The 20,850-nt window shown below is 48.7% G+C and overlaps 1 protein-coding gene across 4 annotated transcripts in view; it reads right to left on the bottom strand.

Annotated features, from left to right (window-relative positions):
• SLC2A9 (solute carrier family 2 member 9) overlaps positions 1-20,556 on the bottom strand; it is a 233,560-nt gene extending 213,004 nt beyond the window's left edge. For 3 of the 4 annotated variants that reach the window (XM_059924182.1, XM_059924183.1, XM_059924185.1), the window contains exons 1-2: positions 6,967-7,180; positions 4,362-4,460 (exon numbers count right to left, since the gene is read on the bottom strand). In XM_059924182.1, coding sequence (XP_059780165.1) covers positions 4,362-4,460; positions 6,967-7,077 — 210 coding nt within the window. In that variant the 5' untranslated portion in view covers positions 7,078-7,180. Of the gene's footprint in view, positions 1-4,361; positions 4,461-6,966; positions 7,181-14,152; positions 14,253-20,501 lie in introns of those variants that run through there. The other variant, XM_059924186.1, reaches the window with a different exon arrangement.
• Between the last annotated feature and the right edge of the window lie 294 nt (positions 20,557-20,850).

Raw genomic sequence — 20,850 nt, 5'->3', positions numbered from 1 at the left:
CAGGTCTGTGCACGGTTACCCCCAGACCCCAGCATCTGCATCTCCTGGGTCCGAGAGTTTCTTTCTCCTTCTGAGAGGCCAGAGCCCCGGTGAAGTCTGACGCCGACACAGAAACCCACCACCAGGCGTGGGCCCTTCCCACCAGTGTTAGACTCCGCTCCCTGGGCTCTCTGCTCCCATACTGGTCTCCTGGACCCTGGGGCTGCCTCGCTTGCTCACACCTAGGCCCACAGCAAAGGGAAGAGATTTCTGAGTGATCACTGGCCACAGGCTGAGCCCCTCCAGCTTCGGGCCCCCTTCCATCCTCCTGGCCACTTCACCAGGGAATTGTCACCACCTGTCAGGATCTGGGGTCCCCAGGGGAGCTGGGGTCCCCGTGCAGGCCTGCCCGGCTCCAGCTCCTCCAGCTCCAGGCAGTTTCCGCCCTGGGAGGGGCTCCCAGGCTGAGCCCTGGCCCCCAGCCCGCCTCCAGTGCTCGCAGGCTGGGTGGTGCTGACTCGTGCTCCTGTTCTGGCGCCTGTGATCCTGCTTGAGCCGGCCCTGGCCTCCTTCCCAGCCTCCTCCCCCTCCAGCCCTTTGGACCCCACAATCCGGCGGCCCCCTCTCTGCACCATTCCCAGGAAGCCTGCCGCTCTCTCTCAAGCCCCGGATAACATAAAGCCCTTCCACCTGCCTGTGTCCCCATCTCCACCCCGCGCATCTCTCACTGCTGGGCATCTCCCCAAACTGGAGAGACAGGCAGATACAGAGAACCACAACTTACCAGAGCAAAAATGCACAGTAGCAAACCAGTGCTGGGGCAGGAAAACCTGAACTGTAATTAATGAATTGCTGAAGGCTCAGTGTGGACAAGTTTGAGAGTTAATATCTCTGGGGACCCAGTCATATCCGTCCCCCTTTTGTGAGTTTTACCTCCAGGGTCTCTACCAGATTCTCACAGGGACTGTCAGAAGAATCCCCTTATGCTTCCAGCAGAGGAGGGGAAAAGGAACCATTCTGAAATACATCAGAGCATTCTGTTCTTCTTCACAAGGCCTGTCCTTGGGAGAAAATATTTCACTAAGTAAATGGAGAGATATTCCATGTTCTTAGACAGGAAGACTCAATATTATCAAGACATCAGTTTCCCAACTTGATCTATACATTCAATACGATACAAGTCAAAATCCCAGCAAGTTATTTTGCGGATACTGACAAACTGATTTTAAAGTTTATATGGAGACACAAAAGACCCAGAATAGCCAACTCAACATTGAAGGAGAACAAAGTAGGGTCTGATATTACCCTACTTCAAGGCTTACTATAAAGTATGGTAATCAAGACAGTGTGGTATTGGTAAAAGAATAGTAGCAGATCAATGGAACAGAAGAGAGTTCAGAAATGGACCCACATATAGTCAACTGATCTTTAACAAAGGAGCAAAGGCAATATAATGGAGCAAAGATAGTCTTCATCAAATGGCACTGGAACAATAGACATCCACATGCAAAAAAGGGGAAAAAAAAGAATCTAGACATAGATCCTACACCCTTCATAAAAATTAACTCAAAATGGATCAAAGGCCTAAATGTAAAATGCAAAACTATAAAACTCCTAAAAGTTTTAACATAGAATAACATAGGAGAGAAATCTAGATGACCTTGAGTATGGTGATGACTTTTTAGATAAAACACTAAATGCGTGATTCATGAAAGTAATAATTTATAATCTGGACTTCATTACAATTTAATGGTCTGTAAAAGATGATGTCAAGAGAATGAGAAAAAAAGCCACAGACTGGGAGAAAATATTTGCAAAAGACACATCTGATAAAGATCTATTACCCAAAATATATAAAGAACTCTTAAAACTCAATAATAACACAAACAAATCTGATTAAAAAATGGGCAAAAGACGCAAACAGCCACCTCACCAAAGAAGATATACAAATGGCAAAGAAGGATATGAGAAGACATTCTACATCATATATCATTGAGGAAATGCAAATTAAACAATAAGATACCACTACAAACCTATTAGAATATCCAATCCAAAACACTAACAACATTAAATATTGGCAAGAATGTGGAGCAACAGGAACTCTCATTCACTGCTGGTGGGAATGCAAGATGGAACAGCCATTTAGGAAGACATTTTGTCAGTTTTTTACGAAACTAAACATACTTTCCCCATACAATCCAGAAATCATGCTTCTTGGTATTTACCCAAATGAATTGAACGCTTACATCCATACAAAAAACTGTACATGGATGTTTATAGCAGCTTTATTCATAATTGCCAAAACTTGGATACAATTAAGATGTCCTTCAGTAGGTGAATGGATAAATAAACTGAGGTACAGCCAGACCATGGAATATTATTCAGAATCAAAAACAAATGAGCTTTCAAACCATGAAAAGACACGGAGGGATTTTAAATACATACTACTAAGTGAAAGAAGCCAACCTGAAAAATTATACATTGTATGAGTCCAACGATATGACACTCTGGAAAGGGAAACCTTCAATCTGTAAAATATACGATATCTGCAATACAGCAAAGGGAATAAAGCAAGGTGTGCCTGTATAGAGACAGTAAAAAGATCAGTGGTTGCCAGGGTGAGGATGGGAGGAATGAATAGGCAAAGCACAGAGAATGTTTAGGGCAGTGAAGATATTTTGTAAGATACTACAGTGGTGGGTACAAGTCATCACACATGTGTCAAAATGTATAGAAAGTACAACACAAAGAGTGAACCTTAATATAAACTGTGGGTGTTGGGTGATAACAATGTGTCAAGGAGGGTTCATCAATTATAACAAAGGTACTGCTCTGGTGCAGGATGTTAACAGTGGGGGAGTGGAGGCAGGGGGTATATGGGAATTCTGTGCTTTCCACTCAATTTTGCTGAGAACATAAAACTGCTCTAAAATATAAAGTTTATTAATTAAAAACATTTTTTGAATGAGTGAATGACAGGATTGCCCCTTCCTCGTGTTCCCACCGTCATTGCTTGCACTACTACTTTTCTACTCATATCATTCTATTCCAGGTTCAAGTTTTACACGTCTCTTTGCATTATAAGCCATGAGTGTAAAGGCTCTCCACCCTCTGCTGGAGGCTCTGCTGGATTACCAAGATGACGCAAGAGTGCAAATTCCCAATCCTCTTAAAGACAAATATGGACAAATTGGATACCGTCTCAGGATGACATCACAATGACAAAATCAAAGCCATTGATTAATGCAAGCGTTCAGAGAAGCCATGTAGACCCCCTGGTTTTCAAACTGTTTTTAGTATCAGAATCAATTTTTCAAATGAACTTACAGAGCCCCTAAAATGTAAAAGAGTTAACAGAATAAAAAAAGTGCTGTTCTAGTACAGATGGAGTCTGGATCCCTGAGGCACTTCTGCAAAATCCAGGGCTCCTGGGGCCCCTTTGAGACCCACTGGTCCAGCTTCCCCCTATGTTTTGCACACAGCATGCTGGGCCCCCAAACAAGGAAAAGCCTTAAAAGCACCCACAAAAGTCCACAGCCTGGCTTCTGTCTGCCTCTGTAGCTCATGCCCTTATGCTGTCCAAAATACATCCTGGGCTCCAACAGTATCAGACCTGCATTTCTGCAAATGTTTCATATCTCAGGCTTCAGTGCCTTTGCTCCACCTTCAAGATGCAGCTCTGGCATCACCTCCTCCAGGAAGACTTCCTGTATACCACCATCGACCCATCCACTTTACCCCAGGGATGGAGGTAGGTCAAGCAGAAGCCAGCACCCGCAGGAATGGGTAGCACCTAAACCTAACAGCCTAGGTGGGTGAGAACTAAACCTTCATCTGCAAACCAGCAGAGTGGTATTAGGAGGGCCTGGGGAACTGCACCTAATGACCTGATTTCAGAAGAAAACAAAAGCCAGCAATGGATCTTAAACCAACAGATACTCAAGTGACATCCAGCTGTGATTAAAAGCCGTAAACAAAGAAAAAGCAGATCAAGGAAATGTTTCTGTGCCTAAGATCCCTTCGTAAGCCTCAGATTTCGTGTTCCTTGCCCTGGAATAAGACCCTTAGGATCTGGCCCCTGGGACCTCCGAAGATCCCTCTCCTCTCTACACTCTCCCAGGACCCTCCACGAGCAGGGAACGGACCTCACGAATTGTCATCATCCTCTATTTCTGTATCTCCCACCTCCCCCTCGAGGGCAGGGGCTGGTCTCACTCTCTCTGTCCCTCCCTCCACCCCAGTGTCCAGCAAGGGTCTGGCACAGAACCGGCCTGCAAATGTTTGCAGAATGGGGTACCACCCCGGGCTAGGCGGTAACACCCGGCTTTCCGCGTTGCCGCAGCGCCCTCTGCTGGGCACATCCCGCTGCCGCGGGCACTCACCGGAGTGGGGGCGTTCACCGCCGAGAGGTTGTACCCATAGAGGAAGGAGGAGCCGAAGGCGCCCACGAGAGAGGCCACGACCAGCGAGCAGGACCAGTCCTGGGAAAGGAGAGCAAAGCACGTCAGACCTGGCACTCGGGCGCACAGCCAGGGGCCCGCAGGACGCAGCTGGACCGTCCTCTGCTGGGGAGGATTTCCAGATCAAGGATGCAGGTTCCTCAGAGCCAGCCGGCAGGAGGGGCTCCCATCCAGGTCCGGCCCAGGGGGGTGTGGCCAGCCCAGGGAGCTCAGTTTGCCTCTGTCCACACCACTGCCCTCTTTGTCCGGCTGCAAGAGGATCTGTGAAACTCAGACCTACTGTCCTTCACAGGTGCTGTTAGCAGCTACGACACTTATTTTAGCTGAATTCAGCCAGTCTCTGACTCACATAGGAGCAAAAAGCAAAGCCAGACTAAGCCGCCAGCAGCAGCAGCTGGTTCTTATTAAGCGCTACGGACCAGGCATCTGTTCTAAGCCCTTTCCGGGTATTCTCCCATAGAATCCTTAGATCAGTACTGTTTTATCTTGATTTTACAGGTGAGGAAACAGGCATGGGGCAGTCCCTGGTGCTGTCTGGGTTGGGGACCAGAGCCCAGGTGGTCCAGCTCCAGCCCCCATGCAGCCACCCACTGCACCACACTGCCTCTCCCCCCCGCCTCTCCCCCGCTGACGCTGCTGACGGCCACACAGACGCACGCACACCCACGCACACTCTGTTCCAGGCTGGAGCTGTCCATCTACAGGCCAGCGTGAGCACCTTGGGAGAAGGACCTGCAGACAGAGATACAGGGCTTGACCCGGAGAACCAAGCATCTGCCTCCATGTAATCCTGCCCTATGGACCCATCCATGGACGGCCACAGGCATGACAGGACCAAGAGTAGAAACATCTGGGCCCCTTGGCAAAGGCTGGCCAGAAGGCAGGGGCTGGAGGCAGGAGGGGCTGCCATCCTAAGCTGACCAGGAAAGTGTGGGCCACTTGTCAGAGGGAGCCAGGTGCTCTTGGAAGGCACTTTCTCTCCATGATTTATCATGTGTTGTGTGTGTGTGTGGTGATTGGGGGGGGTGGGGTGGGGAGGGCGGTGTGTTCTAGGTGCCAGGCCCTGACAAGCTCCTGGGATACAGCAGGTAAATGTGACAGATGAGGTCCAAGGTTTAGGGACCTGAAGGGATCAAACACTGTTTGAAAGGGAAAGCCAGACTTCGATAGCCGATTTCCCGCTCTGCCCGCCTAGACAGCCTCCTATAGCACAGGCTTCAGTGCTTGATGGCTCCACCACTCAGCTGTGGGATCTGTCCAGGGTCTTGACCTTTCTGAGCCTCAGCTTGCCCAGCTGTAAAATGGGATCTAAATTACAGCACCAGCTGCATAGGCTGTTGTGGATGTGTTGCTGGCTGAGGACGTTGAGGGGCTTGTGCACGTAGCCAGTGTTCAGAAAGGCTGTTCACTCACTTTGTTCTCTCTCTCTACTCCCTCTGACCCAGCCGTGCAGAATGGCCATTGCCCAGGCTACGTGCCAAGGTCTCTCTTGCCCCGGCCCATATGGCCATGCCCCGCTGAAACCTTCCCTTCTGGAGACTTTCATATCTAAGACCCACTGAAAGCCACCCTGAAAGTTCCACCTCCTCATTTTTACTTTTCCATCTTTGATTCAACGTTGTCTGACCCCCAGGTCTGCCTCTTATGACTGCGTAACCTCAGACCAGTTACATAGCTGCTCTCTGATGCGGTGTTCTCATCTGTGAAATGGCGATGATAATACACCCACCTCATAGGATATTCTGCCGAAGAAAGGAGTTAGAGCAGGTAAGGTCCTCACCTGTCCAGGGGTAGGTGCCCCTGGGGGTCAGCAGCAGAGGCTGGACAGTGGGCGTGGGTCTTACTTTTTGAGGGCAGGGGTCTTGCTTCCAGGCACCAAGCCTGCTACAGAGGAGGTGCTTGGTAAATGCTGGTGATTGAATTGAGGCCAGAGGGAGGGTTCAGAGGCCATGGAGAGGGACGTTGGCAAGTGTGGAGCCAGAATATTTTTCTGCAGTAATAGGAGCTTTTACTGAACGGGATTCATTGATGGAACAGAATCACATTTTGGACAAAAGGCCCATTCTCCATCGCCTTTCATCTTTAAACTCATCCTCTGGGTCTCAGCTCAGATGTTATTCCTTCTGACTCCCGGGCTGTGCTGGTCCCCTGGGCTTTCCTCACTCCCAGCCCTGGTCATTATTCCCTTGTCTGCACCCATCAGAGGGCAGAGAAGAGCAGGTGGGAGCCATCTCCCCCGAGCCCCCCACCCCCCTCTGTGGCCCACCTGTGCCCACCACCTCTCACCACCTGCTGCAAGGTGGGGACACCACCCAGCACGTGCGAGCAGTTCGCTGCCTTGACCTCATTGCACGAGCACAGCCGCGCTGCCAGAAGATACTGTGGGTCCCAGGAAGCTGCGACTTACGAGTTGGAGCACCACGGCCAAGGTCACAGGGACTAGGAGGCCAGGACTCAAGGCCAGAGGCCTTTCAAGCAGTCAGAGAGTGCCTCTGTGACCCAGACAGAGGCCAGTTTCTGTGTTTACCTTTCTTCTCCTCCCACACGGCGTCCCGCTCCTCAGATGGATAAACTCAGGAGGCGCCGAGCGGCTCGGGTCACGGGCAACGGGAGCTGAGCTCGGTTCCAGAGAGTCCATGTTCTGTTTCCCGACAACCCACCTGCCGGCCCTCCCTCAAGCTGGCTCAGCCCACAGTGCCTTCCAGCCCGGACTCTGCTGGGGCATCTCCGTAAATGAGGAGGCAGAGTCCACGGAGGGAGGGTGGGCGGGAGCGCTGAACAGGAAGTGTGGCAATTGTATTTTGTCTGAACAGGAAATGGGCAGTGAATGTTTTTCCCCTTTCCAAATCATCACAGCGTCTGGAGAGCCCTGAAAGGGAAACTTGTCTTCCCAGGAATCACCACCCTGAGTTTGGATTCTTTCTTTGGCATGTTTTTATTGTCCCTCTTAAGGCCAGCGTGCTGGGAGGGGAGCGACTGGCATGAGCCCAGGGCAAGTTTCCCTCAGGACTGGGACAAATGGAAAGGTCACTGACTACAGGAGAAGGCTGGTGCGGTTCCAACCCTGACTCCACTGCTTTTTAGCTGTGTGTCCTTAGGCAAGTCGCTTTGCCTCTCTGAGCTACCACGTTTACAAGTGCGAAATGGGCAATTGATCCCGCCCTGATTATCCTGCAGAGTTATTCTGAGGCTGGAATAGAAAACACACAACCCCGAGCAGCGTGTTGGAGATGGACCTGGGCTGCCCTGCAGCTCTAGAACAAGGGGAGGCTGTGGGTTTGGAAGAAAAAGAAATTGCCACTGGTCATTACTCTGCCCTGCTCATTCAGCCAGGCTGGCTCAGTGAAAGCATTAAGGAGGCAAGACCCTCATGCACACCAGGATGTCATGGGAATTAACTCACCGCGTGGCCGAATTGCCCAGATGTCAGAGAAGGGCCTTAAATCATGTGTAGGACAGGTTGCCTTGACTGTTTCCTCCCAGAGGCAGAGAACAGGTGCAGAGGCCGGCAGAATGATGGCGTGTTTGGGGTACGCAGAACCCCTAGAAGGCCAGGGCGGCCTCAAGTCCGCATAAAAAAGAAGCCGGCAACCTGGGTTTAATGGAAAGTACATGTTGAAATAAAAGCTGTGGATTATGGCAGAAGCACTGGGAGTGGGGATTATCAAATGCACGTGAAAACATCCAGCCCGGAATGCACAACAGTGGGAAGGGATCTGCTCAATGGGGAACTGAAACTTCCAAAAGAAAAAGCCAACCCTGAATAATTAGGCTAGTTATTTGCTGAGTGCATGAATCAGTCAGCACAATACTCATTCCGCATATCAATCACGCAGGGATGCGGCTTGGAGAATTGGCTGTTTCTGGAAACAGTTTTTGGCCAGTTGGCCAGCTCCCTTCACAGAGCTGGGTCCAGAGCAGGACTCTAACATGGAAGTTCTCGATTATGACATCACGTGTGATGGCCGAGGATTCCTGGGGAAACACGGAGGAGGCACCGAGCCAACCAGGGGGGCTGATCTCGGAAGACTTCCTGGAAGAGGTGATTGGAGAGCAGACTCTTACAGGATGAGTAAGCCGGGGGAATATGCAGACAGAGAAGGGTGCGGGGTGGGAGGGCACTGAGCCAGGCCTGCAGACATGGATGCCCTGGGACGTGGGGAGAAGCAAAATAATTGAGCTGATTGGGGCCTAAAGTGGGGGAGGGGCAGCATGGCTGCGTTGCTGTGCAGTGAGGAATCCCCTGTGCCATCCTGTGGGGTGTCGTATTCGTCATCTCATTTCCTCCTCCACCCCCTCCTTGACCCAGGCCCTTCCATGTATCCTCCCTGGTCTCCTCATCTGTAACAAGGGGTCTCCCTGATCTTGCTAAAACTCACAGTGGATCAGGTGATCTGCCCCCTTCATTTAAAATTGTTCCATGTTCCCCGTGGGGGTTGAAAACTCAAAAGGCCCCAAGACCCCGGTGGTCCACACAAATGTGCAGCTACAACTGGGAGGGACCTTGGTGTGTGGGGAGTACCTGAGCTGCAAAGGCATCCTAGTCCAAAAGCACTAAAGGCTCTGCCACCCAGAGGGGCTGCAGACTGGAGGCCAGGGGTGGAGGGTGGGGACAAACAGCCTGCAGCTGCCCTGGCCCTGCCCTGCACCAGGGGTTCTCCCAGTCAGAGGAGTGAGAGAAACTTGCAGGACATCGCTTTCCCTTTTTGTCCTGCAGCCGGGAGGCAGTGCTTGGCATGAAGACCTCCTCTTATTGGTGGAGCTGGCTGTCTGTGAGTCCGCCCCCCAACCTGCCCACAAACCAGCCCAGAGGTGAGCAGCGAAGTCCCGCACCTGAGATCAGAGCCCAGGTGTCCTGGCTCAAGTTCCAGGGTGGCCTTGGCTATTTAAGAAGCCTGGCCTTCGGGTGAACCATGCTTTCCTCCTTCAGGCAGGTGGGGGATCTCTGATTCCCAGCGGGCGTCCCCAGAGCATCGCAGAGTGAGAAAACAAACAGCTCCACTCTTTGGAAAGCCTTGGTGAGGGTGATGGGAGCTGTCCCCTCACTTTGCCACAGCTCAGAGGGTTAAAGCCCAGACAATGGCGCTGGACAGACGGCCTGGGTTTGGGTCTTGGCCCAGCCACTTACAACCTGTGAGCTCTTGGGCAAATTACTAGGCTTCCCTGTGACACAGTGTCCTCATCTGTAAAATGGGTGTGATAATGGTGCCACCACGTCTTACACTTGTTAAGATTTGATGAGTTTGTACACGGAACACACTAAACCACAGAACCTAAAACAGCACCCAGCATATATCAATTGCACAATGAATATTCATTATTATTCTTCAAACCCCCTGTCCCCAGAAAATGAGCTATTTCTTGACCCAAATGCTCTCATCCTTTTCTAAACAAACGCCATGGTAAGTACTCCACGTAGGAAGATTTGCCCCCCACCCCTGGGATATAAGTGTCCACAGCTGTAAAGAAGAGGTCTGGGGCCAACTTGATGTTGCTGGACCACTGCTAAGGCTGTTTCCTGGGCTTGGGTTCCTGCCTCTGTAACGAGCATGATTGGGTACAGCTTTGTGAACCAGATGGCAGCTAACCAGCTTCCCAGTTACCCATCTCACAGCACACGTCTATACTGCTCTGCCCTTGGCCAAGTGTGTTCACACCCGTGGTATCACCAACCCTCCCAGCAGGCTCAGGAGGAGCTGCTAGCCTGACGTTACAGAAAAGAATGGAAGTTCAGGGAGAGCCTGGCTTCATCCGTCTCCAAATCCAGTGCCAGCCCCCCATGCACACAGTCTGTGGCCCATGCTCTCAGGCAGATCCTAGAAAATAAACTCTATCAAGGATGTGGTCATATACAAATGAACCTATCTGTTTCTATGAACAGAAACAGACAGAAACAGACTCATGGACATAGAGAACAGACTGGTGGTTGCCAAGGGGGAGGGGGTTGGGGGAGGGATGCAGTGGGAGGTCGGGGTCAGCAGATGGAAGCTATTATATATAGAATGGATAGACAACAAGGTCCTACTGCATAGCACAGGGAACTATATTCTGTATCCTATGATAAACCATCATGGAAAAGAATATGAAAAAAAGAATGTATATATGCATAACTGAATGCTGTACAGCAGAGATTAACACAACATTGTAAATCAACTATACTTCAGTTTTTAAAAAGTTAATTTAAAAAAAAGGATGTGGTCATAAACCAGCATTCCTGGGTGTGCTGGGCCTGTCCTGACACTCACTCACTCCTCCCTGCACACACCCATTTACCGGTGCCCATAACTTTGCTCATCCTTCAGTGCTCAGCACCTTCGCCACCTCCCCCCAGAAGCCTCCCTGGACATCTCTCTGCCGCCCCTGTGTTCCATGTGCTGCTAACAGCTGTGCTGGCTGTGACCTTTCTCCCAAGTGTTATCCTCATGTGTGTCTTCCCCTCTGGATAGGAGCTCAGCAAGGGCAGGGACTGTGTATGTTAAGGGGTAAACTGTGCCCCCCAACATTCATATATTGAAGTCCTAACCTTGCTACCTCAGAATGTGATGATTTGGAGACAGGGCTTTTAAAGAAGAGATTAAGGTAAAATGAGGTCATATGGGTGGGCCCTAATCCAACCTGACTGGTGTCCTAGGAGAGATTAGGACACAGACAAGCACAGCAGGACAACCATGTAAGGACACAGGGAGAAGACGGACACCTACAAGCCAAGGAGAGAGGCCTCAGAAGAAACCAAGCTGCCCACACCTTGATCTTGGACTTCCAGCCTCCAGACTGTGAGGAAATATATTTCTGTTGTTTAAGCCACCCAGTCTGTTGAGCTTTGTCATGGCAACCCTAAAAAACTCACATGGTAGACAGCCCCATCCACCAGAGGGCAGACAGCAGAAGCAAGAAGAGTTACAATCCTGCAGCCTGTGGAACAAAAACCACATTCACAGAAAGATAGACAAGATGAAAAGGCAGAGAGCTATGTACCAGATGAAGGAACAAGGTAAAACCCCAGAAAAAAAACTAAATGAGGTGGAGATAGGCAACCTTCCAGAAAAAGAATTCAGAATAATGATAGTGAAGATGATCCAGGACCTCGGAAAAAAATGGAGGCAAAGATCAAGAAGATGCAAGAAGTGTTTAACAAAGACCTAGAAGAATTAAAGAACAAACACCTAGAAGAATTAAAGAACAAACAAACAGAGATGAACAATACAATAACTGAAATGAAAAATACACTAGAAGGAATCAATAGCAGAATAACTGAGGCAGAAGAATGGATAAGTGACCTGGAAGACAGAATGGTGGAATTCACTGCTGCAGAACAGAATAAAGAAAAAAGAATGAAAAGAAATGAAGACCGCCTAAGAGACCTCTGGGACAACATTAAACACAACAACATTTACATTATAGGGGTCCCAGAAGGAGAAGAGAGAGAGAAAGGACCCGAGAAAATATTTGAAGAGATTATAGTCAAAAACTTCCCTAACATGGGAAAGGAAATAGACACCCAAGTCCAGGAAGGCCAGAGAGTCCCAGGCAGGATAAACCCAAGGAGAAACACGCCGAGACACATAGTCATCAAACTGACAAAAATAAAAGACAAAGAATAATTATTGAAAGCAACAAGGGAAAAACGACAAATAACATATAAATAAGGGAACTCCCATAAGGATAAGAGCTGATTTCTCAGCAGAAACTCTACAAGCCAGAAGGGAGTGGCATGTTATATTTAAAGTGATGAAAGGGAAGAACCTACAACCAAGATTACTCTACCCAGCAAGGATCTCATTCAGATTCAACAGAGAAATCAAAAGCTTTACAGACAAGCAAAAGCTAAGAGACTTCAGCACCACCAAACCAGCTCTACAACAAATGCTAAAGGAACTTCTCTAAGTGGGAAACACAAGAGAAGAAAAGGACCTACAAAAACAAACCCATAACAATTAAGTAAATGGTAATAGGAACATACATAGCGACAATTACCTTAAACGTGAATGGATTAAATGCTCCAACCAAAAGACACAGGCTCGCTGAATGGATACAAAAACAAGACCCATATATATACTGTCTACAAGAGACCCGCTTCAGACCTAGGGACACATACAGACTGAAAGTGAGGGGATGGAAAAAGATATTCCATGCAAATGGAAATCTAAAGAAAGCTGGAGTAGCAATACTCATATCAGACAAAATAGACTTTAAAATAAAGGATGTTACAAGAGACAAGCAAGGACACTACATAATGATCAAGGGATCAGTCCAAGAGGAAGATATAACAATTCTAAATAAAAATGCACCCAACATAGGAGCACCTCAATACATGAGGCAAATGCCAACAGCTGTAAAAGAGGAAATTGACAGTAACACAGTAATAGTGAGGGACTTTAACACCTCACTTACACCAATAGACAGATCATCCAAACAGAAAATTAATAAGGAAACACAAGCTTTAAATGACACAATAGACCAGATAGATTTAATTGATATTTATAGGACACTCCATCCAAAAACAGCAGATTACACTTTCTTCTCAAGTGCACACAGAACATTCTCCAGGATAGATCACATCTTGGGTCAACAAATCAAGCCTCAGTAAATTTAAGAAAATTGAAATCATATCAAGCGTCTTATCTGACCACAATGCTATGAGATCAGAAATCAATTACAGGGAAAAAAAGGTAAAAAACACAAACACATGGAGGCTAAACAATACGTTACTAAATAACCAAGAGATCACTGAAGAAATCAAAGAGGAAATCAAAAAATACCTAGAGACAAATGAAAAGATACTGTGTCCACTTGGAGGGAATCTCTGTCTGCTTAGCCTGGGTCTGCAGGGTCCCTGGGGCCCCTGAGATAGGTGGCTTGGCCCCCCTGGACCTCCAGTTCACACCTATGAGATGGGGATGGGGATGCTTAGCTGCCATTTCACACTCCCCAGGGAATTTCGTAAATACACTTGTATTGATCTTTGTTCTGCTAAATACAGGTTTATTACAAATATGGACACATATTTTTCTGAGTCCTGGTTGCCTCCACACCCATCACAGGACACGAGGCACAGATGGGTCAGTGTTCGAGATCAGCTGCACCTTAAACTAGCTACGTAGCCTTGGACACGTGGCTTCAGCCTTCTTTGAGCCTCAGTTTCTCACCTGTAAAATGGGGGTAGTGATGCCTCCACTACAGTGTAGCCAGGAGAACGGAACGAGAGACCCATGTAAGGTCTGGCACAGAGCAGGCACTGTTCGGCTGTTGGTTTTGAATCTGGTTTAAAGAGAGGGTCCAAGGAGTCCTGAGGAAGGAGAGGGACTTTCTAAGTGCCGAGGGCTTCCTGGAGGAGGGGGCACATGGACTGGGCCTTGCAGAGGGTTGGGTTTCAGTGTTTCCTTTAAGGATGATGACATTATCACCTTCAACATCAATGTCCTCTTGCTGAGAAATGACCTTTGGAACGGAGACTCCCCCCCGTCTGGAAGGTCACCACAGATAGTATCACCATCAATCAGAGGACATCACCATCAGCAGCCTGTGCCTCACCGTATACAATTTACAGTTCACATGGGTCCTTCCTGCATAACTTTGCTTCCAGCCTCTGCTCCTTCTCTGCCTGACCTCACCTCAACATCCCTTTCCCTGGGAGGAGGGAGGGCGCCAGGAGGGACCGCCCAAGGGTCACCTGAACACTCCTACAAGGGAGACATAGGGAGACCAGGACTGACCAATTTCTTTTCCTCCAAGTCACTTTCTTTGTTATCTGCTGGGTCCTTTTCCCTGAGCTTCATGGTTAGTTTTCAGCTTTTGGGCTGGGCTTTTTTGTTCCTGAAAAAGAGAAAAAAGGAAGAAGCCATTAGACAGACACTTGCTGTCACAGTAAGGAACCCAGGGGAGAGTCCCTGATGAGGACACCAGGATGGGGGGCCCAGCTCCCCCAGAGACCTGGGTACCCGGTCTCTGCTCCTCTCTGGCCTTGGTTTCTCCATTTGCGAGATGGTCAGGTTGGACCACTTCTCTGCTTTCCTACACGTGCCACATCACTTATCAAGTACAGGCCCTTACCCCGGAACATCCTCATTCAGAAGGTCACTCTTACGGTGGGACATGCTTTGGAAACCTTAGACTTTCTGTCCCAAAGGTGTGAAAATAAAAGCAGTGCAAATGCAAACAAAGTGCCAATCTCCCCTGTCAAATTGGAGACAGTTACCGAAATTATAACCCAAATCATTGGCACAACAGATGTGGAAAACTGTACAGCTTCTCTGGAGTTTGGAAATATGTTTCTAGAGCCATAAAAATATTTAGGTCCTTTGGCCCAATGACTCCATTTATAAATAGCCTAAAGCAGTAATAACAATGTGTGAAGATTTAAGCCTGAGATGGTCATTGCAGCATTTTCATGGTAGAAAAATGGTCTTCACAATAGGACAAAATATCTAAGAGTAAAGTTTAAAGTGATGAAACTCATGCAGCACTTCAAAACTAATGTTAAAGAAGAAGATTTCATGTCACTGGAAAATGCTTATAATACATTCTTACTTGATAAGAGGAAGATATATAAAAGAATATACATTAGTCAACATTTAAAATAGGTATACTGCGCTTCCCTGGTGACGCAGTGGTTAAGAATCCGCCTGCCAGTGCAGGGGACACGGGTTCAAGCCCTGGTCTGGGAAGATCCCACATGCCACGGAGCAACTAAACCTGTGTGCCACAACTACTGAGCCTGCGCTCTAGAGCCCGCGAGCCACAGCTACTGAGCCCACGTGCCACAACTACTGAAGCCCACGTGCCTAGAGCCCGTGCTCTGCAACAAGAGAAGGCACCGCAATGAGAAGCCCGCACACCACAACGAAGAGTAGCCCCCGCTCGCCACAACTATAGAAAGCTCGTGCGCAGCAACAAAGACCCAGCGCAGCAAAAAAAATAAATAAATGAAATAAAATAGGTGTACTTATTAATAGTCATACTATTAAACAATATATGTACTTAAACTATGTCCATGTGTTTTTTAATTTAAAATTAAAAGTGAAATAAAATGTTCATACATTAAATTATTTATTAAGCCCCTGGTATCTAGGTTATGGGGATGCGATCTTGAGCAAAACAGACCTTGCCCTCCCCTTATGGAGCATACATTCTGGGAGAGGAGACAATTTAGGAAGAGCATATGGGCTGCTCATGGGGCATATGGAAGGTAAGTGGCCTGGCCCAGCACGGGATGGGGGAGCAGTGGGAGATGGGCTGCAGAGATGCGCAGGGGACAGATCGCATACTTCTGTGCATAGAAAACAGACTTCCTGGAAGCAGCACAACATAATAACAATTACCACTTGGCCGTGGTTATCTTAGCCAATTTTTTAATCTGATTTGTTTTCCTACAGTTTTCCAATTTTCTACACTGAAACAATCCAACAAAAACCAACCACTTCTACAGCTAGAAAAACAAGCTTTTCGAATTTCTTCAAATTAAAAAGAAACAGTTTTTTTTTGAAGAATTAAGCCCTTAAGATCTCAAGGAGCCAAGCAGACTTAAAAACTACAATTGTGGAAGAATACACAGTTCTTATAGGATGACGGGCTGTGAGGTCCGAAGTCATGTGAGCTGGCCTGACAGAATGTCAGTTGGTCACACGTGAGCGTGACATTCGAGGCCCTCCACCGAGGGACCCGCCTCTCTCCCTCCAGCGTACGCCCAGGGACATGCCACGCACTGGGCCTCTGTGTTCAGGCCGCTCTGGCTGTTTCCTAGGCTGGCCCCTGGCCTGGAGTGCCTCTTCTCCTGTTCCTGTCTCACCTTCAAGGCTCACCTACTCTGCTTGTCAATCTATTTCTTCTAGAAAATCTGAATCACTTTGTCCTGTGCATCCCCTAGCTCATCGCATTAGTCTCGCAGGAGCCAGACTGTACCAGCTGACTGTTCTCTCGTCTGTGTCCTCGCCAGTGACCGTGACCTCCTCCTGAGGGTACATTTTATGTGGCAGCTCATCAAAGCCATGGTGCTCAGTTGTGTGGTCGGACACTTAGAGAACGGGCGAGATGTTGCTGGTAGTTTTTAGGTATGACTCACATTTACAATCAGTTGACTTTAAGTTGACGACCCTCCATAATGCGGGTGAGCCTCATCCAATTAGCTGAAGGCCTTAAGAGCAAAGACTAAGGTGCTTGAAGAGGAAGGAACTCAGCATCAAGATGACAACATAGAAATCCTGCCTGAGTTTCCAGACTTGAGACCAAGGCTGCAACATCAACTCTTGCCAGAATTTCTAGCCTGTGGGCTTGCCATATGGGTCTGGGGCTTGCCAACCCCACGATCATGCAAGTCAATTCCTTAAAAGCTTTCTCTCTTTATTCTTCTATCAATATCTATATCTATCTATCTATCTATCTAGACATGCATCCTGTCAGTTCTGTTTCTCTGGAGAACCCTGCCTGATACACTCCTCACACTCCAGGATCGCAGCTGATCCACCTCTGTGCCCACAGATGTGACAGTGCCTGGCTTGAGACGAGCACAGTAAACAGAATGGGTGGGTGGGGTGGAAGAGAGGAGTCAGAATGGGATCAGATGAGATGGGATGGGACCAAGGGAGCCAGAATGACGGTATCCATGGCCACCACCTGTTGAGCTCCAGAGACTGCATTCCCATTCTAGTTTATGTGAATGGCTGTCACCACATGACTCCAGGGAGCACCAATTACACAGGTGACATTGTCAGAGTCCCCCTGGAGTTATGCAACATGGTGGTCCTGCAGGTACCCAAGGATGAAGATGGTCTCCAAATAATCAAGCAAGAGTCTGATTTGAAAAGGCATGAGCCGGGTGGAAAGAGCAAAGCTATAGTGGAGTCAGAAACCTGCCCATCTTGGTTTTGCCACCGTGACCCAGGACAAGTTACTTAACCTCTGGGTCTGTTTCTTTGTCAGTCAATGGATGATTGTTATCATTCTCTCATGTCATGATTGTTAGATGAGGGAATGTACATAAAAGGCCTGGGGAGATGCCTGGCAAATCTGTGGTGTCTAAGTAATGGCAACCATCATTCACTGAGCTGGAGAAGACTCAGAAAGCAACAGATTTGGGGATGGGAGGAAATAAAGAATTCTCTTTAGGACGCGTGTGGCTGAGACATTTGTGTGACATCCAAGTACAAATATCACTCTGGCAGTTGGAAGTGACATCCAAGTACAAATATCACTCTGGCAGCTGGAAATAAGAGCGGTGCTCAAGAAGTGGTCTGGGCTGGAGATAAATTAAGGACAATTAACACCATGGAATTAGATAAGTCAGTCACCCAGGGACAGAGTGTAGAAAAAGATTCCTAAGGAACTCCGACCAGGAAAGAGCAGAGGGAGGACAGAAGACAGCAAAGGGGACTGAGTCGGAGAAAGCAGGGAGAGCGAACTTTGGCAGGAGAACTTTAAGAGGATGTGAGTGGTCAGCTGTGTGAATATGGCTCAGGGGCCAAGGAAGAGGAGCTAAGAGTGTCCAGGGCATGTGGCCACATGGAGGCCATAGGGAAGTGTAAGTCGGGGGGTTGGGGAGAGCCTGGACCATCTGGAGGAGGAGATGGATCTTCCTAGAACCTTGGCCTCGAGGAGGAGCAGAGAAGAGGGTGGGCAGTGGGTGTGGAATCAGAGGACGGAACATGGGTGAAGCGTGGGCAGGATGCAGGTTTGGAAGTGGGGAGATGGGAGACTTCTGTCCAGTGGTGTCCATATTCTCAGTGAAGCACAAGGCCAAGCAACCAACTGAAGGGGCAGGAAGGTTTGTGAAACTGAGAAATTGCCATGGGGACCTCTGGGGAGCAGCCTTAAAAACCAAGCCTGGTCGGGCTGTAGGAGGGTGTGGACGGTCCATTCCCGGCTTGGTCCTGGGGAAGGAAGATGTGGGTCTCGGAGCACTGGGGGTTCATGAGGGAGGGACAGAGGGTGAGTGGCAGGCATGATGAGGCAGTTAAGGGAGGATGGAAGCTTCCCCTGGGGGCTTAGATTGCAGAACAACTGAGAGAAGATGGGATCCAAGCTGTGATCAGAGGGTGGCTTTTGTGAGGATGTGTCCAAAGCTGGAACCACCTAGAACTGATGGTCAGAGCTGATGAGCGGTCCCAGATGAGGAGGAAGAAGTGAGAACAGACGTGGGAGGGAGAAGAGAAGGCAGCAAGTGGGCACTAACTAATCACAGCCCGTGTTAAATCCTCCCGTGGGTACAACTAGGGCAAGGGGGCACGGGCGCAGGATGGGGGAAGCGGTGCGCTCTGAAGATCCAACACGAGAGGTTGAATAAATCTTCTACACTGAGAGAGGTGAGTTGTGCCTGAGGCCAAGGGTGCAGAGGTATTTGTTCATTCTTCCCAGAAAACATGTTGCAAAGGAGAAATTTTGCTGGTACCAGGAGGATGTGTGTGTGGGGTGCGGGTTGTACTTCCTTTGGGGTCAAAGCCAGCTCTGACCTTCTTAACTCCCTGGTCAGAGAGGGTTATTAAGTCCGTAAGGACCCACTGCCCAGGGTTGCTGTCTGCAGCAGAGGCCATCATGGAGCTGAGAATGACGCCACGTCCCCAAGACATCACGTCACAGGGGGAGACTGCCGCCTGTGCAGATGGCTCGTACCCGAGGCAGCATGGAGTCATGGGTTCAAATTCCAGCTCTATAGCTCACTAGCTGTGTGCCTTGGGGAAAGTTACTTAACCTCTCTGTACCTCTATTTCTTTCTGTCAAGTAGGGAATAATAATAGGACCTGCCTCATAGGGCTCTCGTGAGGATTAAATGAGTCAGTGTATGTGAAGCACATAGTAAATGCTAAAGGATCACGAACGGTGTCTTAGAACGGGTTCAGAGGAAAAAGGAGGGGGACCCACTTGGTGTTTGACTAGAGAACCTTAAACCGCCTCAAGATAATTCTCTAGGCTTAAATAGAATAATATCAATAACATAACATAGTATAACATAAATATAAGCCCAGTGCATGGGGTTCCAAAAAATGCTAGCTCCTGTCTTTTGAATCTGCGGTAACAATACTAATATTGCTGCTACTCAAGTCTAACACCCTGCCAGTGCCCATCATTTTGGCCTAAAAGGTCGGATTGCTGCTGTTCCCATTGGTGAATAGCCACGTGCTGAGGCCCCAGGGGCCCACCTGCCACAATCCAGCAGCTACAGGCAACAGGTCTCTGATGCTGACAATTTGATTGGGGCCCCTTAGGCTGCACCTAGGGTTAAATGTTTAGAAAATCACCTCTCCTGTACTATTGCTGCTGCTGCTTATAATAAAAACGTCAGGGGCACCGTGTGTTGGATGCTTTAACTGGCCATGTTAGAGGTAAAGCGAGCAGGGCTTGGAGAAGAATCTTTTCCCACCCAACCCATCACAGAGGTGGGATCTGAGCCCAGACCCCTTCAAGTCAGTCCCGTGCTCATGAGCCTGCGTTGCGAGTAAGGATACAAGTGAAGAAAAGACACCCACCTGCATCAGCGCCGCACAAAATGTCAGCAGACAGCGAAGGCGGATGTTTTCTCCCAAACCGGCTCCTGCGGACAGCAGCCACCTCCCTAACTGTCTGGAGTCGTGGCCTTCTGTCCTGTCCACCCCAAGATGTGGCCCTGCTGACAAAGCCCTGTGGGCCCAGCAAGTCGCTGGCTGACAGCTCTGAGCAGAAAATGCCGCACATGCCCTGGCCCCAGTTCTCTGACCAACACTTCACGGTGACTTTATTCTGAATTTTCAGGGTTAATTCTCTGCTGACTTCGGCATGGAGCTAAAGCTAACCTAAAGGAATGTGGGAAATAGGGCAGCGAGGAAGAAGGGGAGGGGCGGGAAAGAAGAAGGGGAAGGGAGGAGGGGAGTTATTAGCTGCCTTTGGAATAATGACCACACCATAATCAATTTCGTTTTTATATAAACATTTGTCAGACACCACGCTAAGCACTCCAAGTGCATTTCTCACTTAATCTTCACCTAGTTGATTTTCATATCCCTCAATTTTTAAATCTCTTGCTCCAACTGCTCTGTAAGTCTTGGTAATTCCTGAAATGGTCCCCAAAGCCAATCCAAACCTGCGAGCCTGACTTACCTGTTTCCTGGAGCTTCCTCAGCCCGTTCCTGTCTAGAGAGCAAACAGAAGATGCTTCATGAATAGAACGGCTCCCAGTTGAATCAGATATAAGCCTGGGAAACTGTGAAAGAAAGCTGCATTAATGACTAAAAGGCATCCAGCGGCTACCGTAAACATTCTGTGATGGCAATCTTGACAAGCAATAAATGATTAACATCGAGCTACTGATGGCTAGCTCAGCTTATTAAAAACGTGCCCAGCTGTGGGTCAGCAAGTTCTGGCCTGGGAGTCCAAGGCAGAGGTACCCTGGCGAAGTCACTGCTGACTGCCTTAGGGTGTCAATTCCCTTGTGGATAACAGTGTAGGA

This window comes from Balaenoptera ricei, chromosome 5 (genome assembly GCF_028023285.1).
Source record: "Balaenoptera ricei isolate mBalRic1 chromosome 5, mBalRic1.hap2, whole genome shotgun sequence".
NCBI lineage: Eukaryota > Metazoa > Chordata > Mammalia > Artiodactyla > Balaenopteridae > Balaenoptera > Balaenoptera ricei.
Note: the sequence above shows the minus strand (reverse complement) of the source record. Positions and strands in the feature narration are given on the sequence as shown.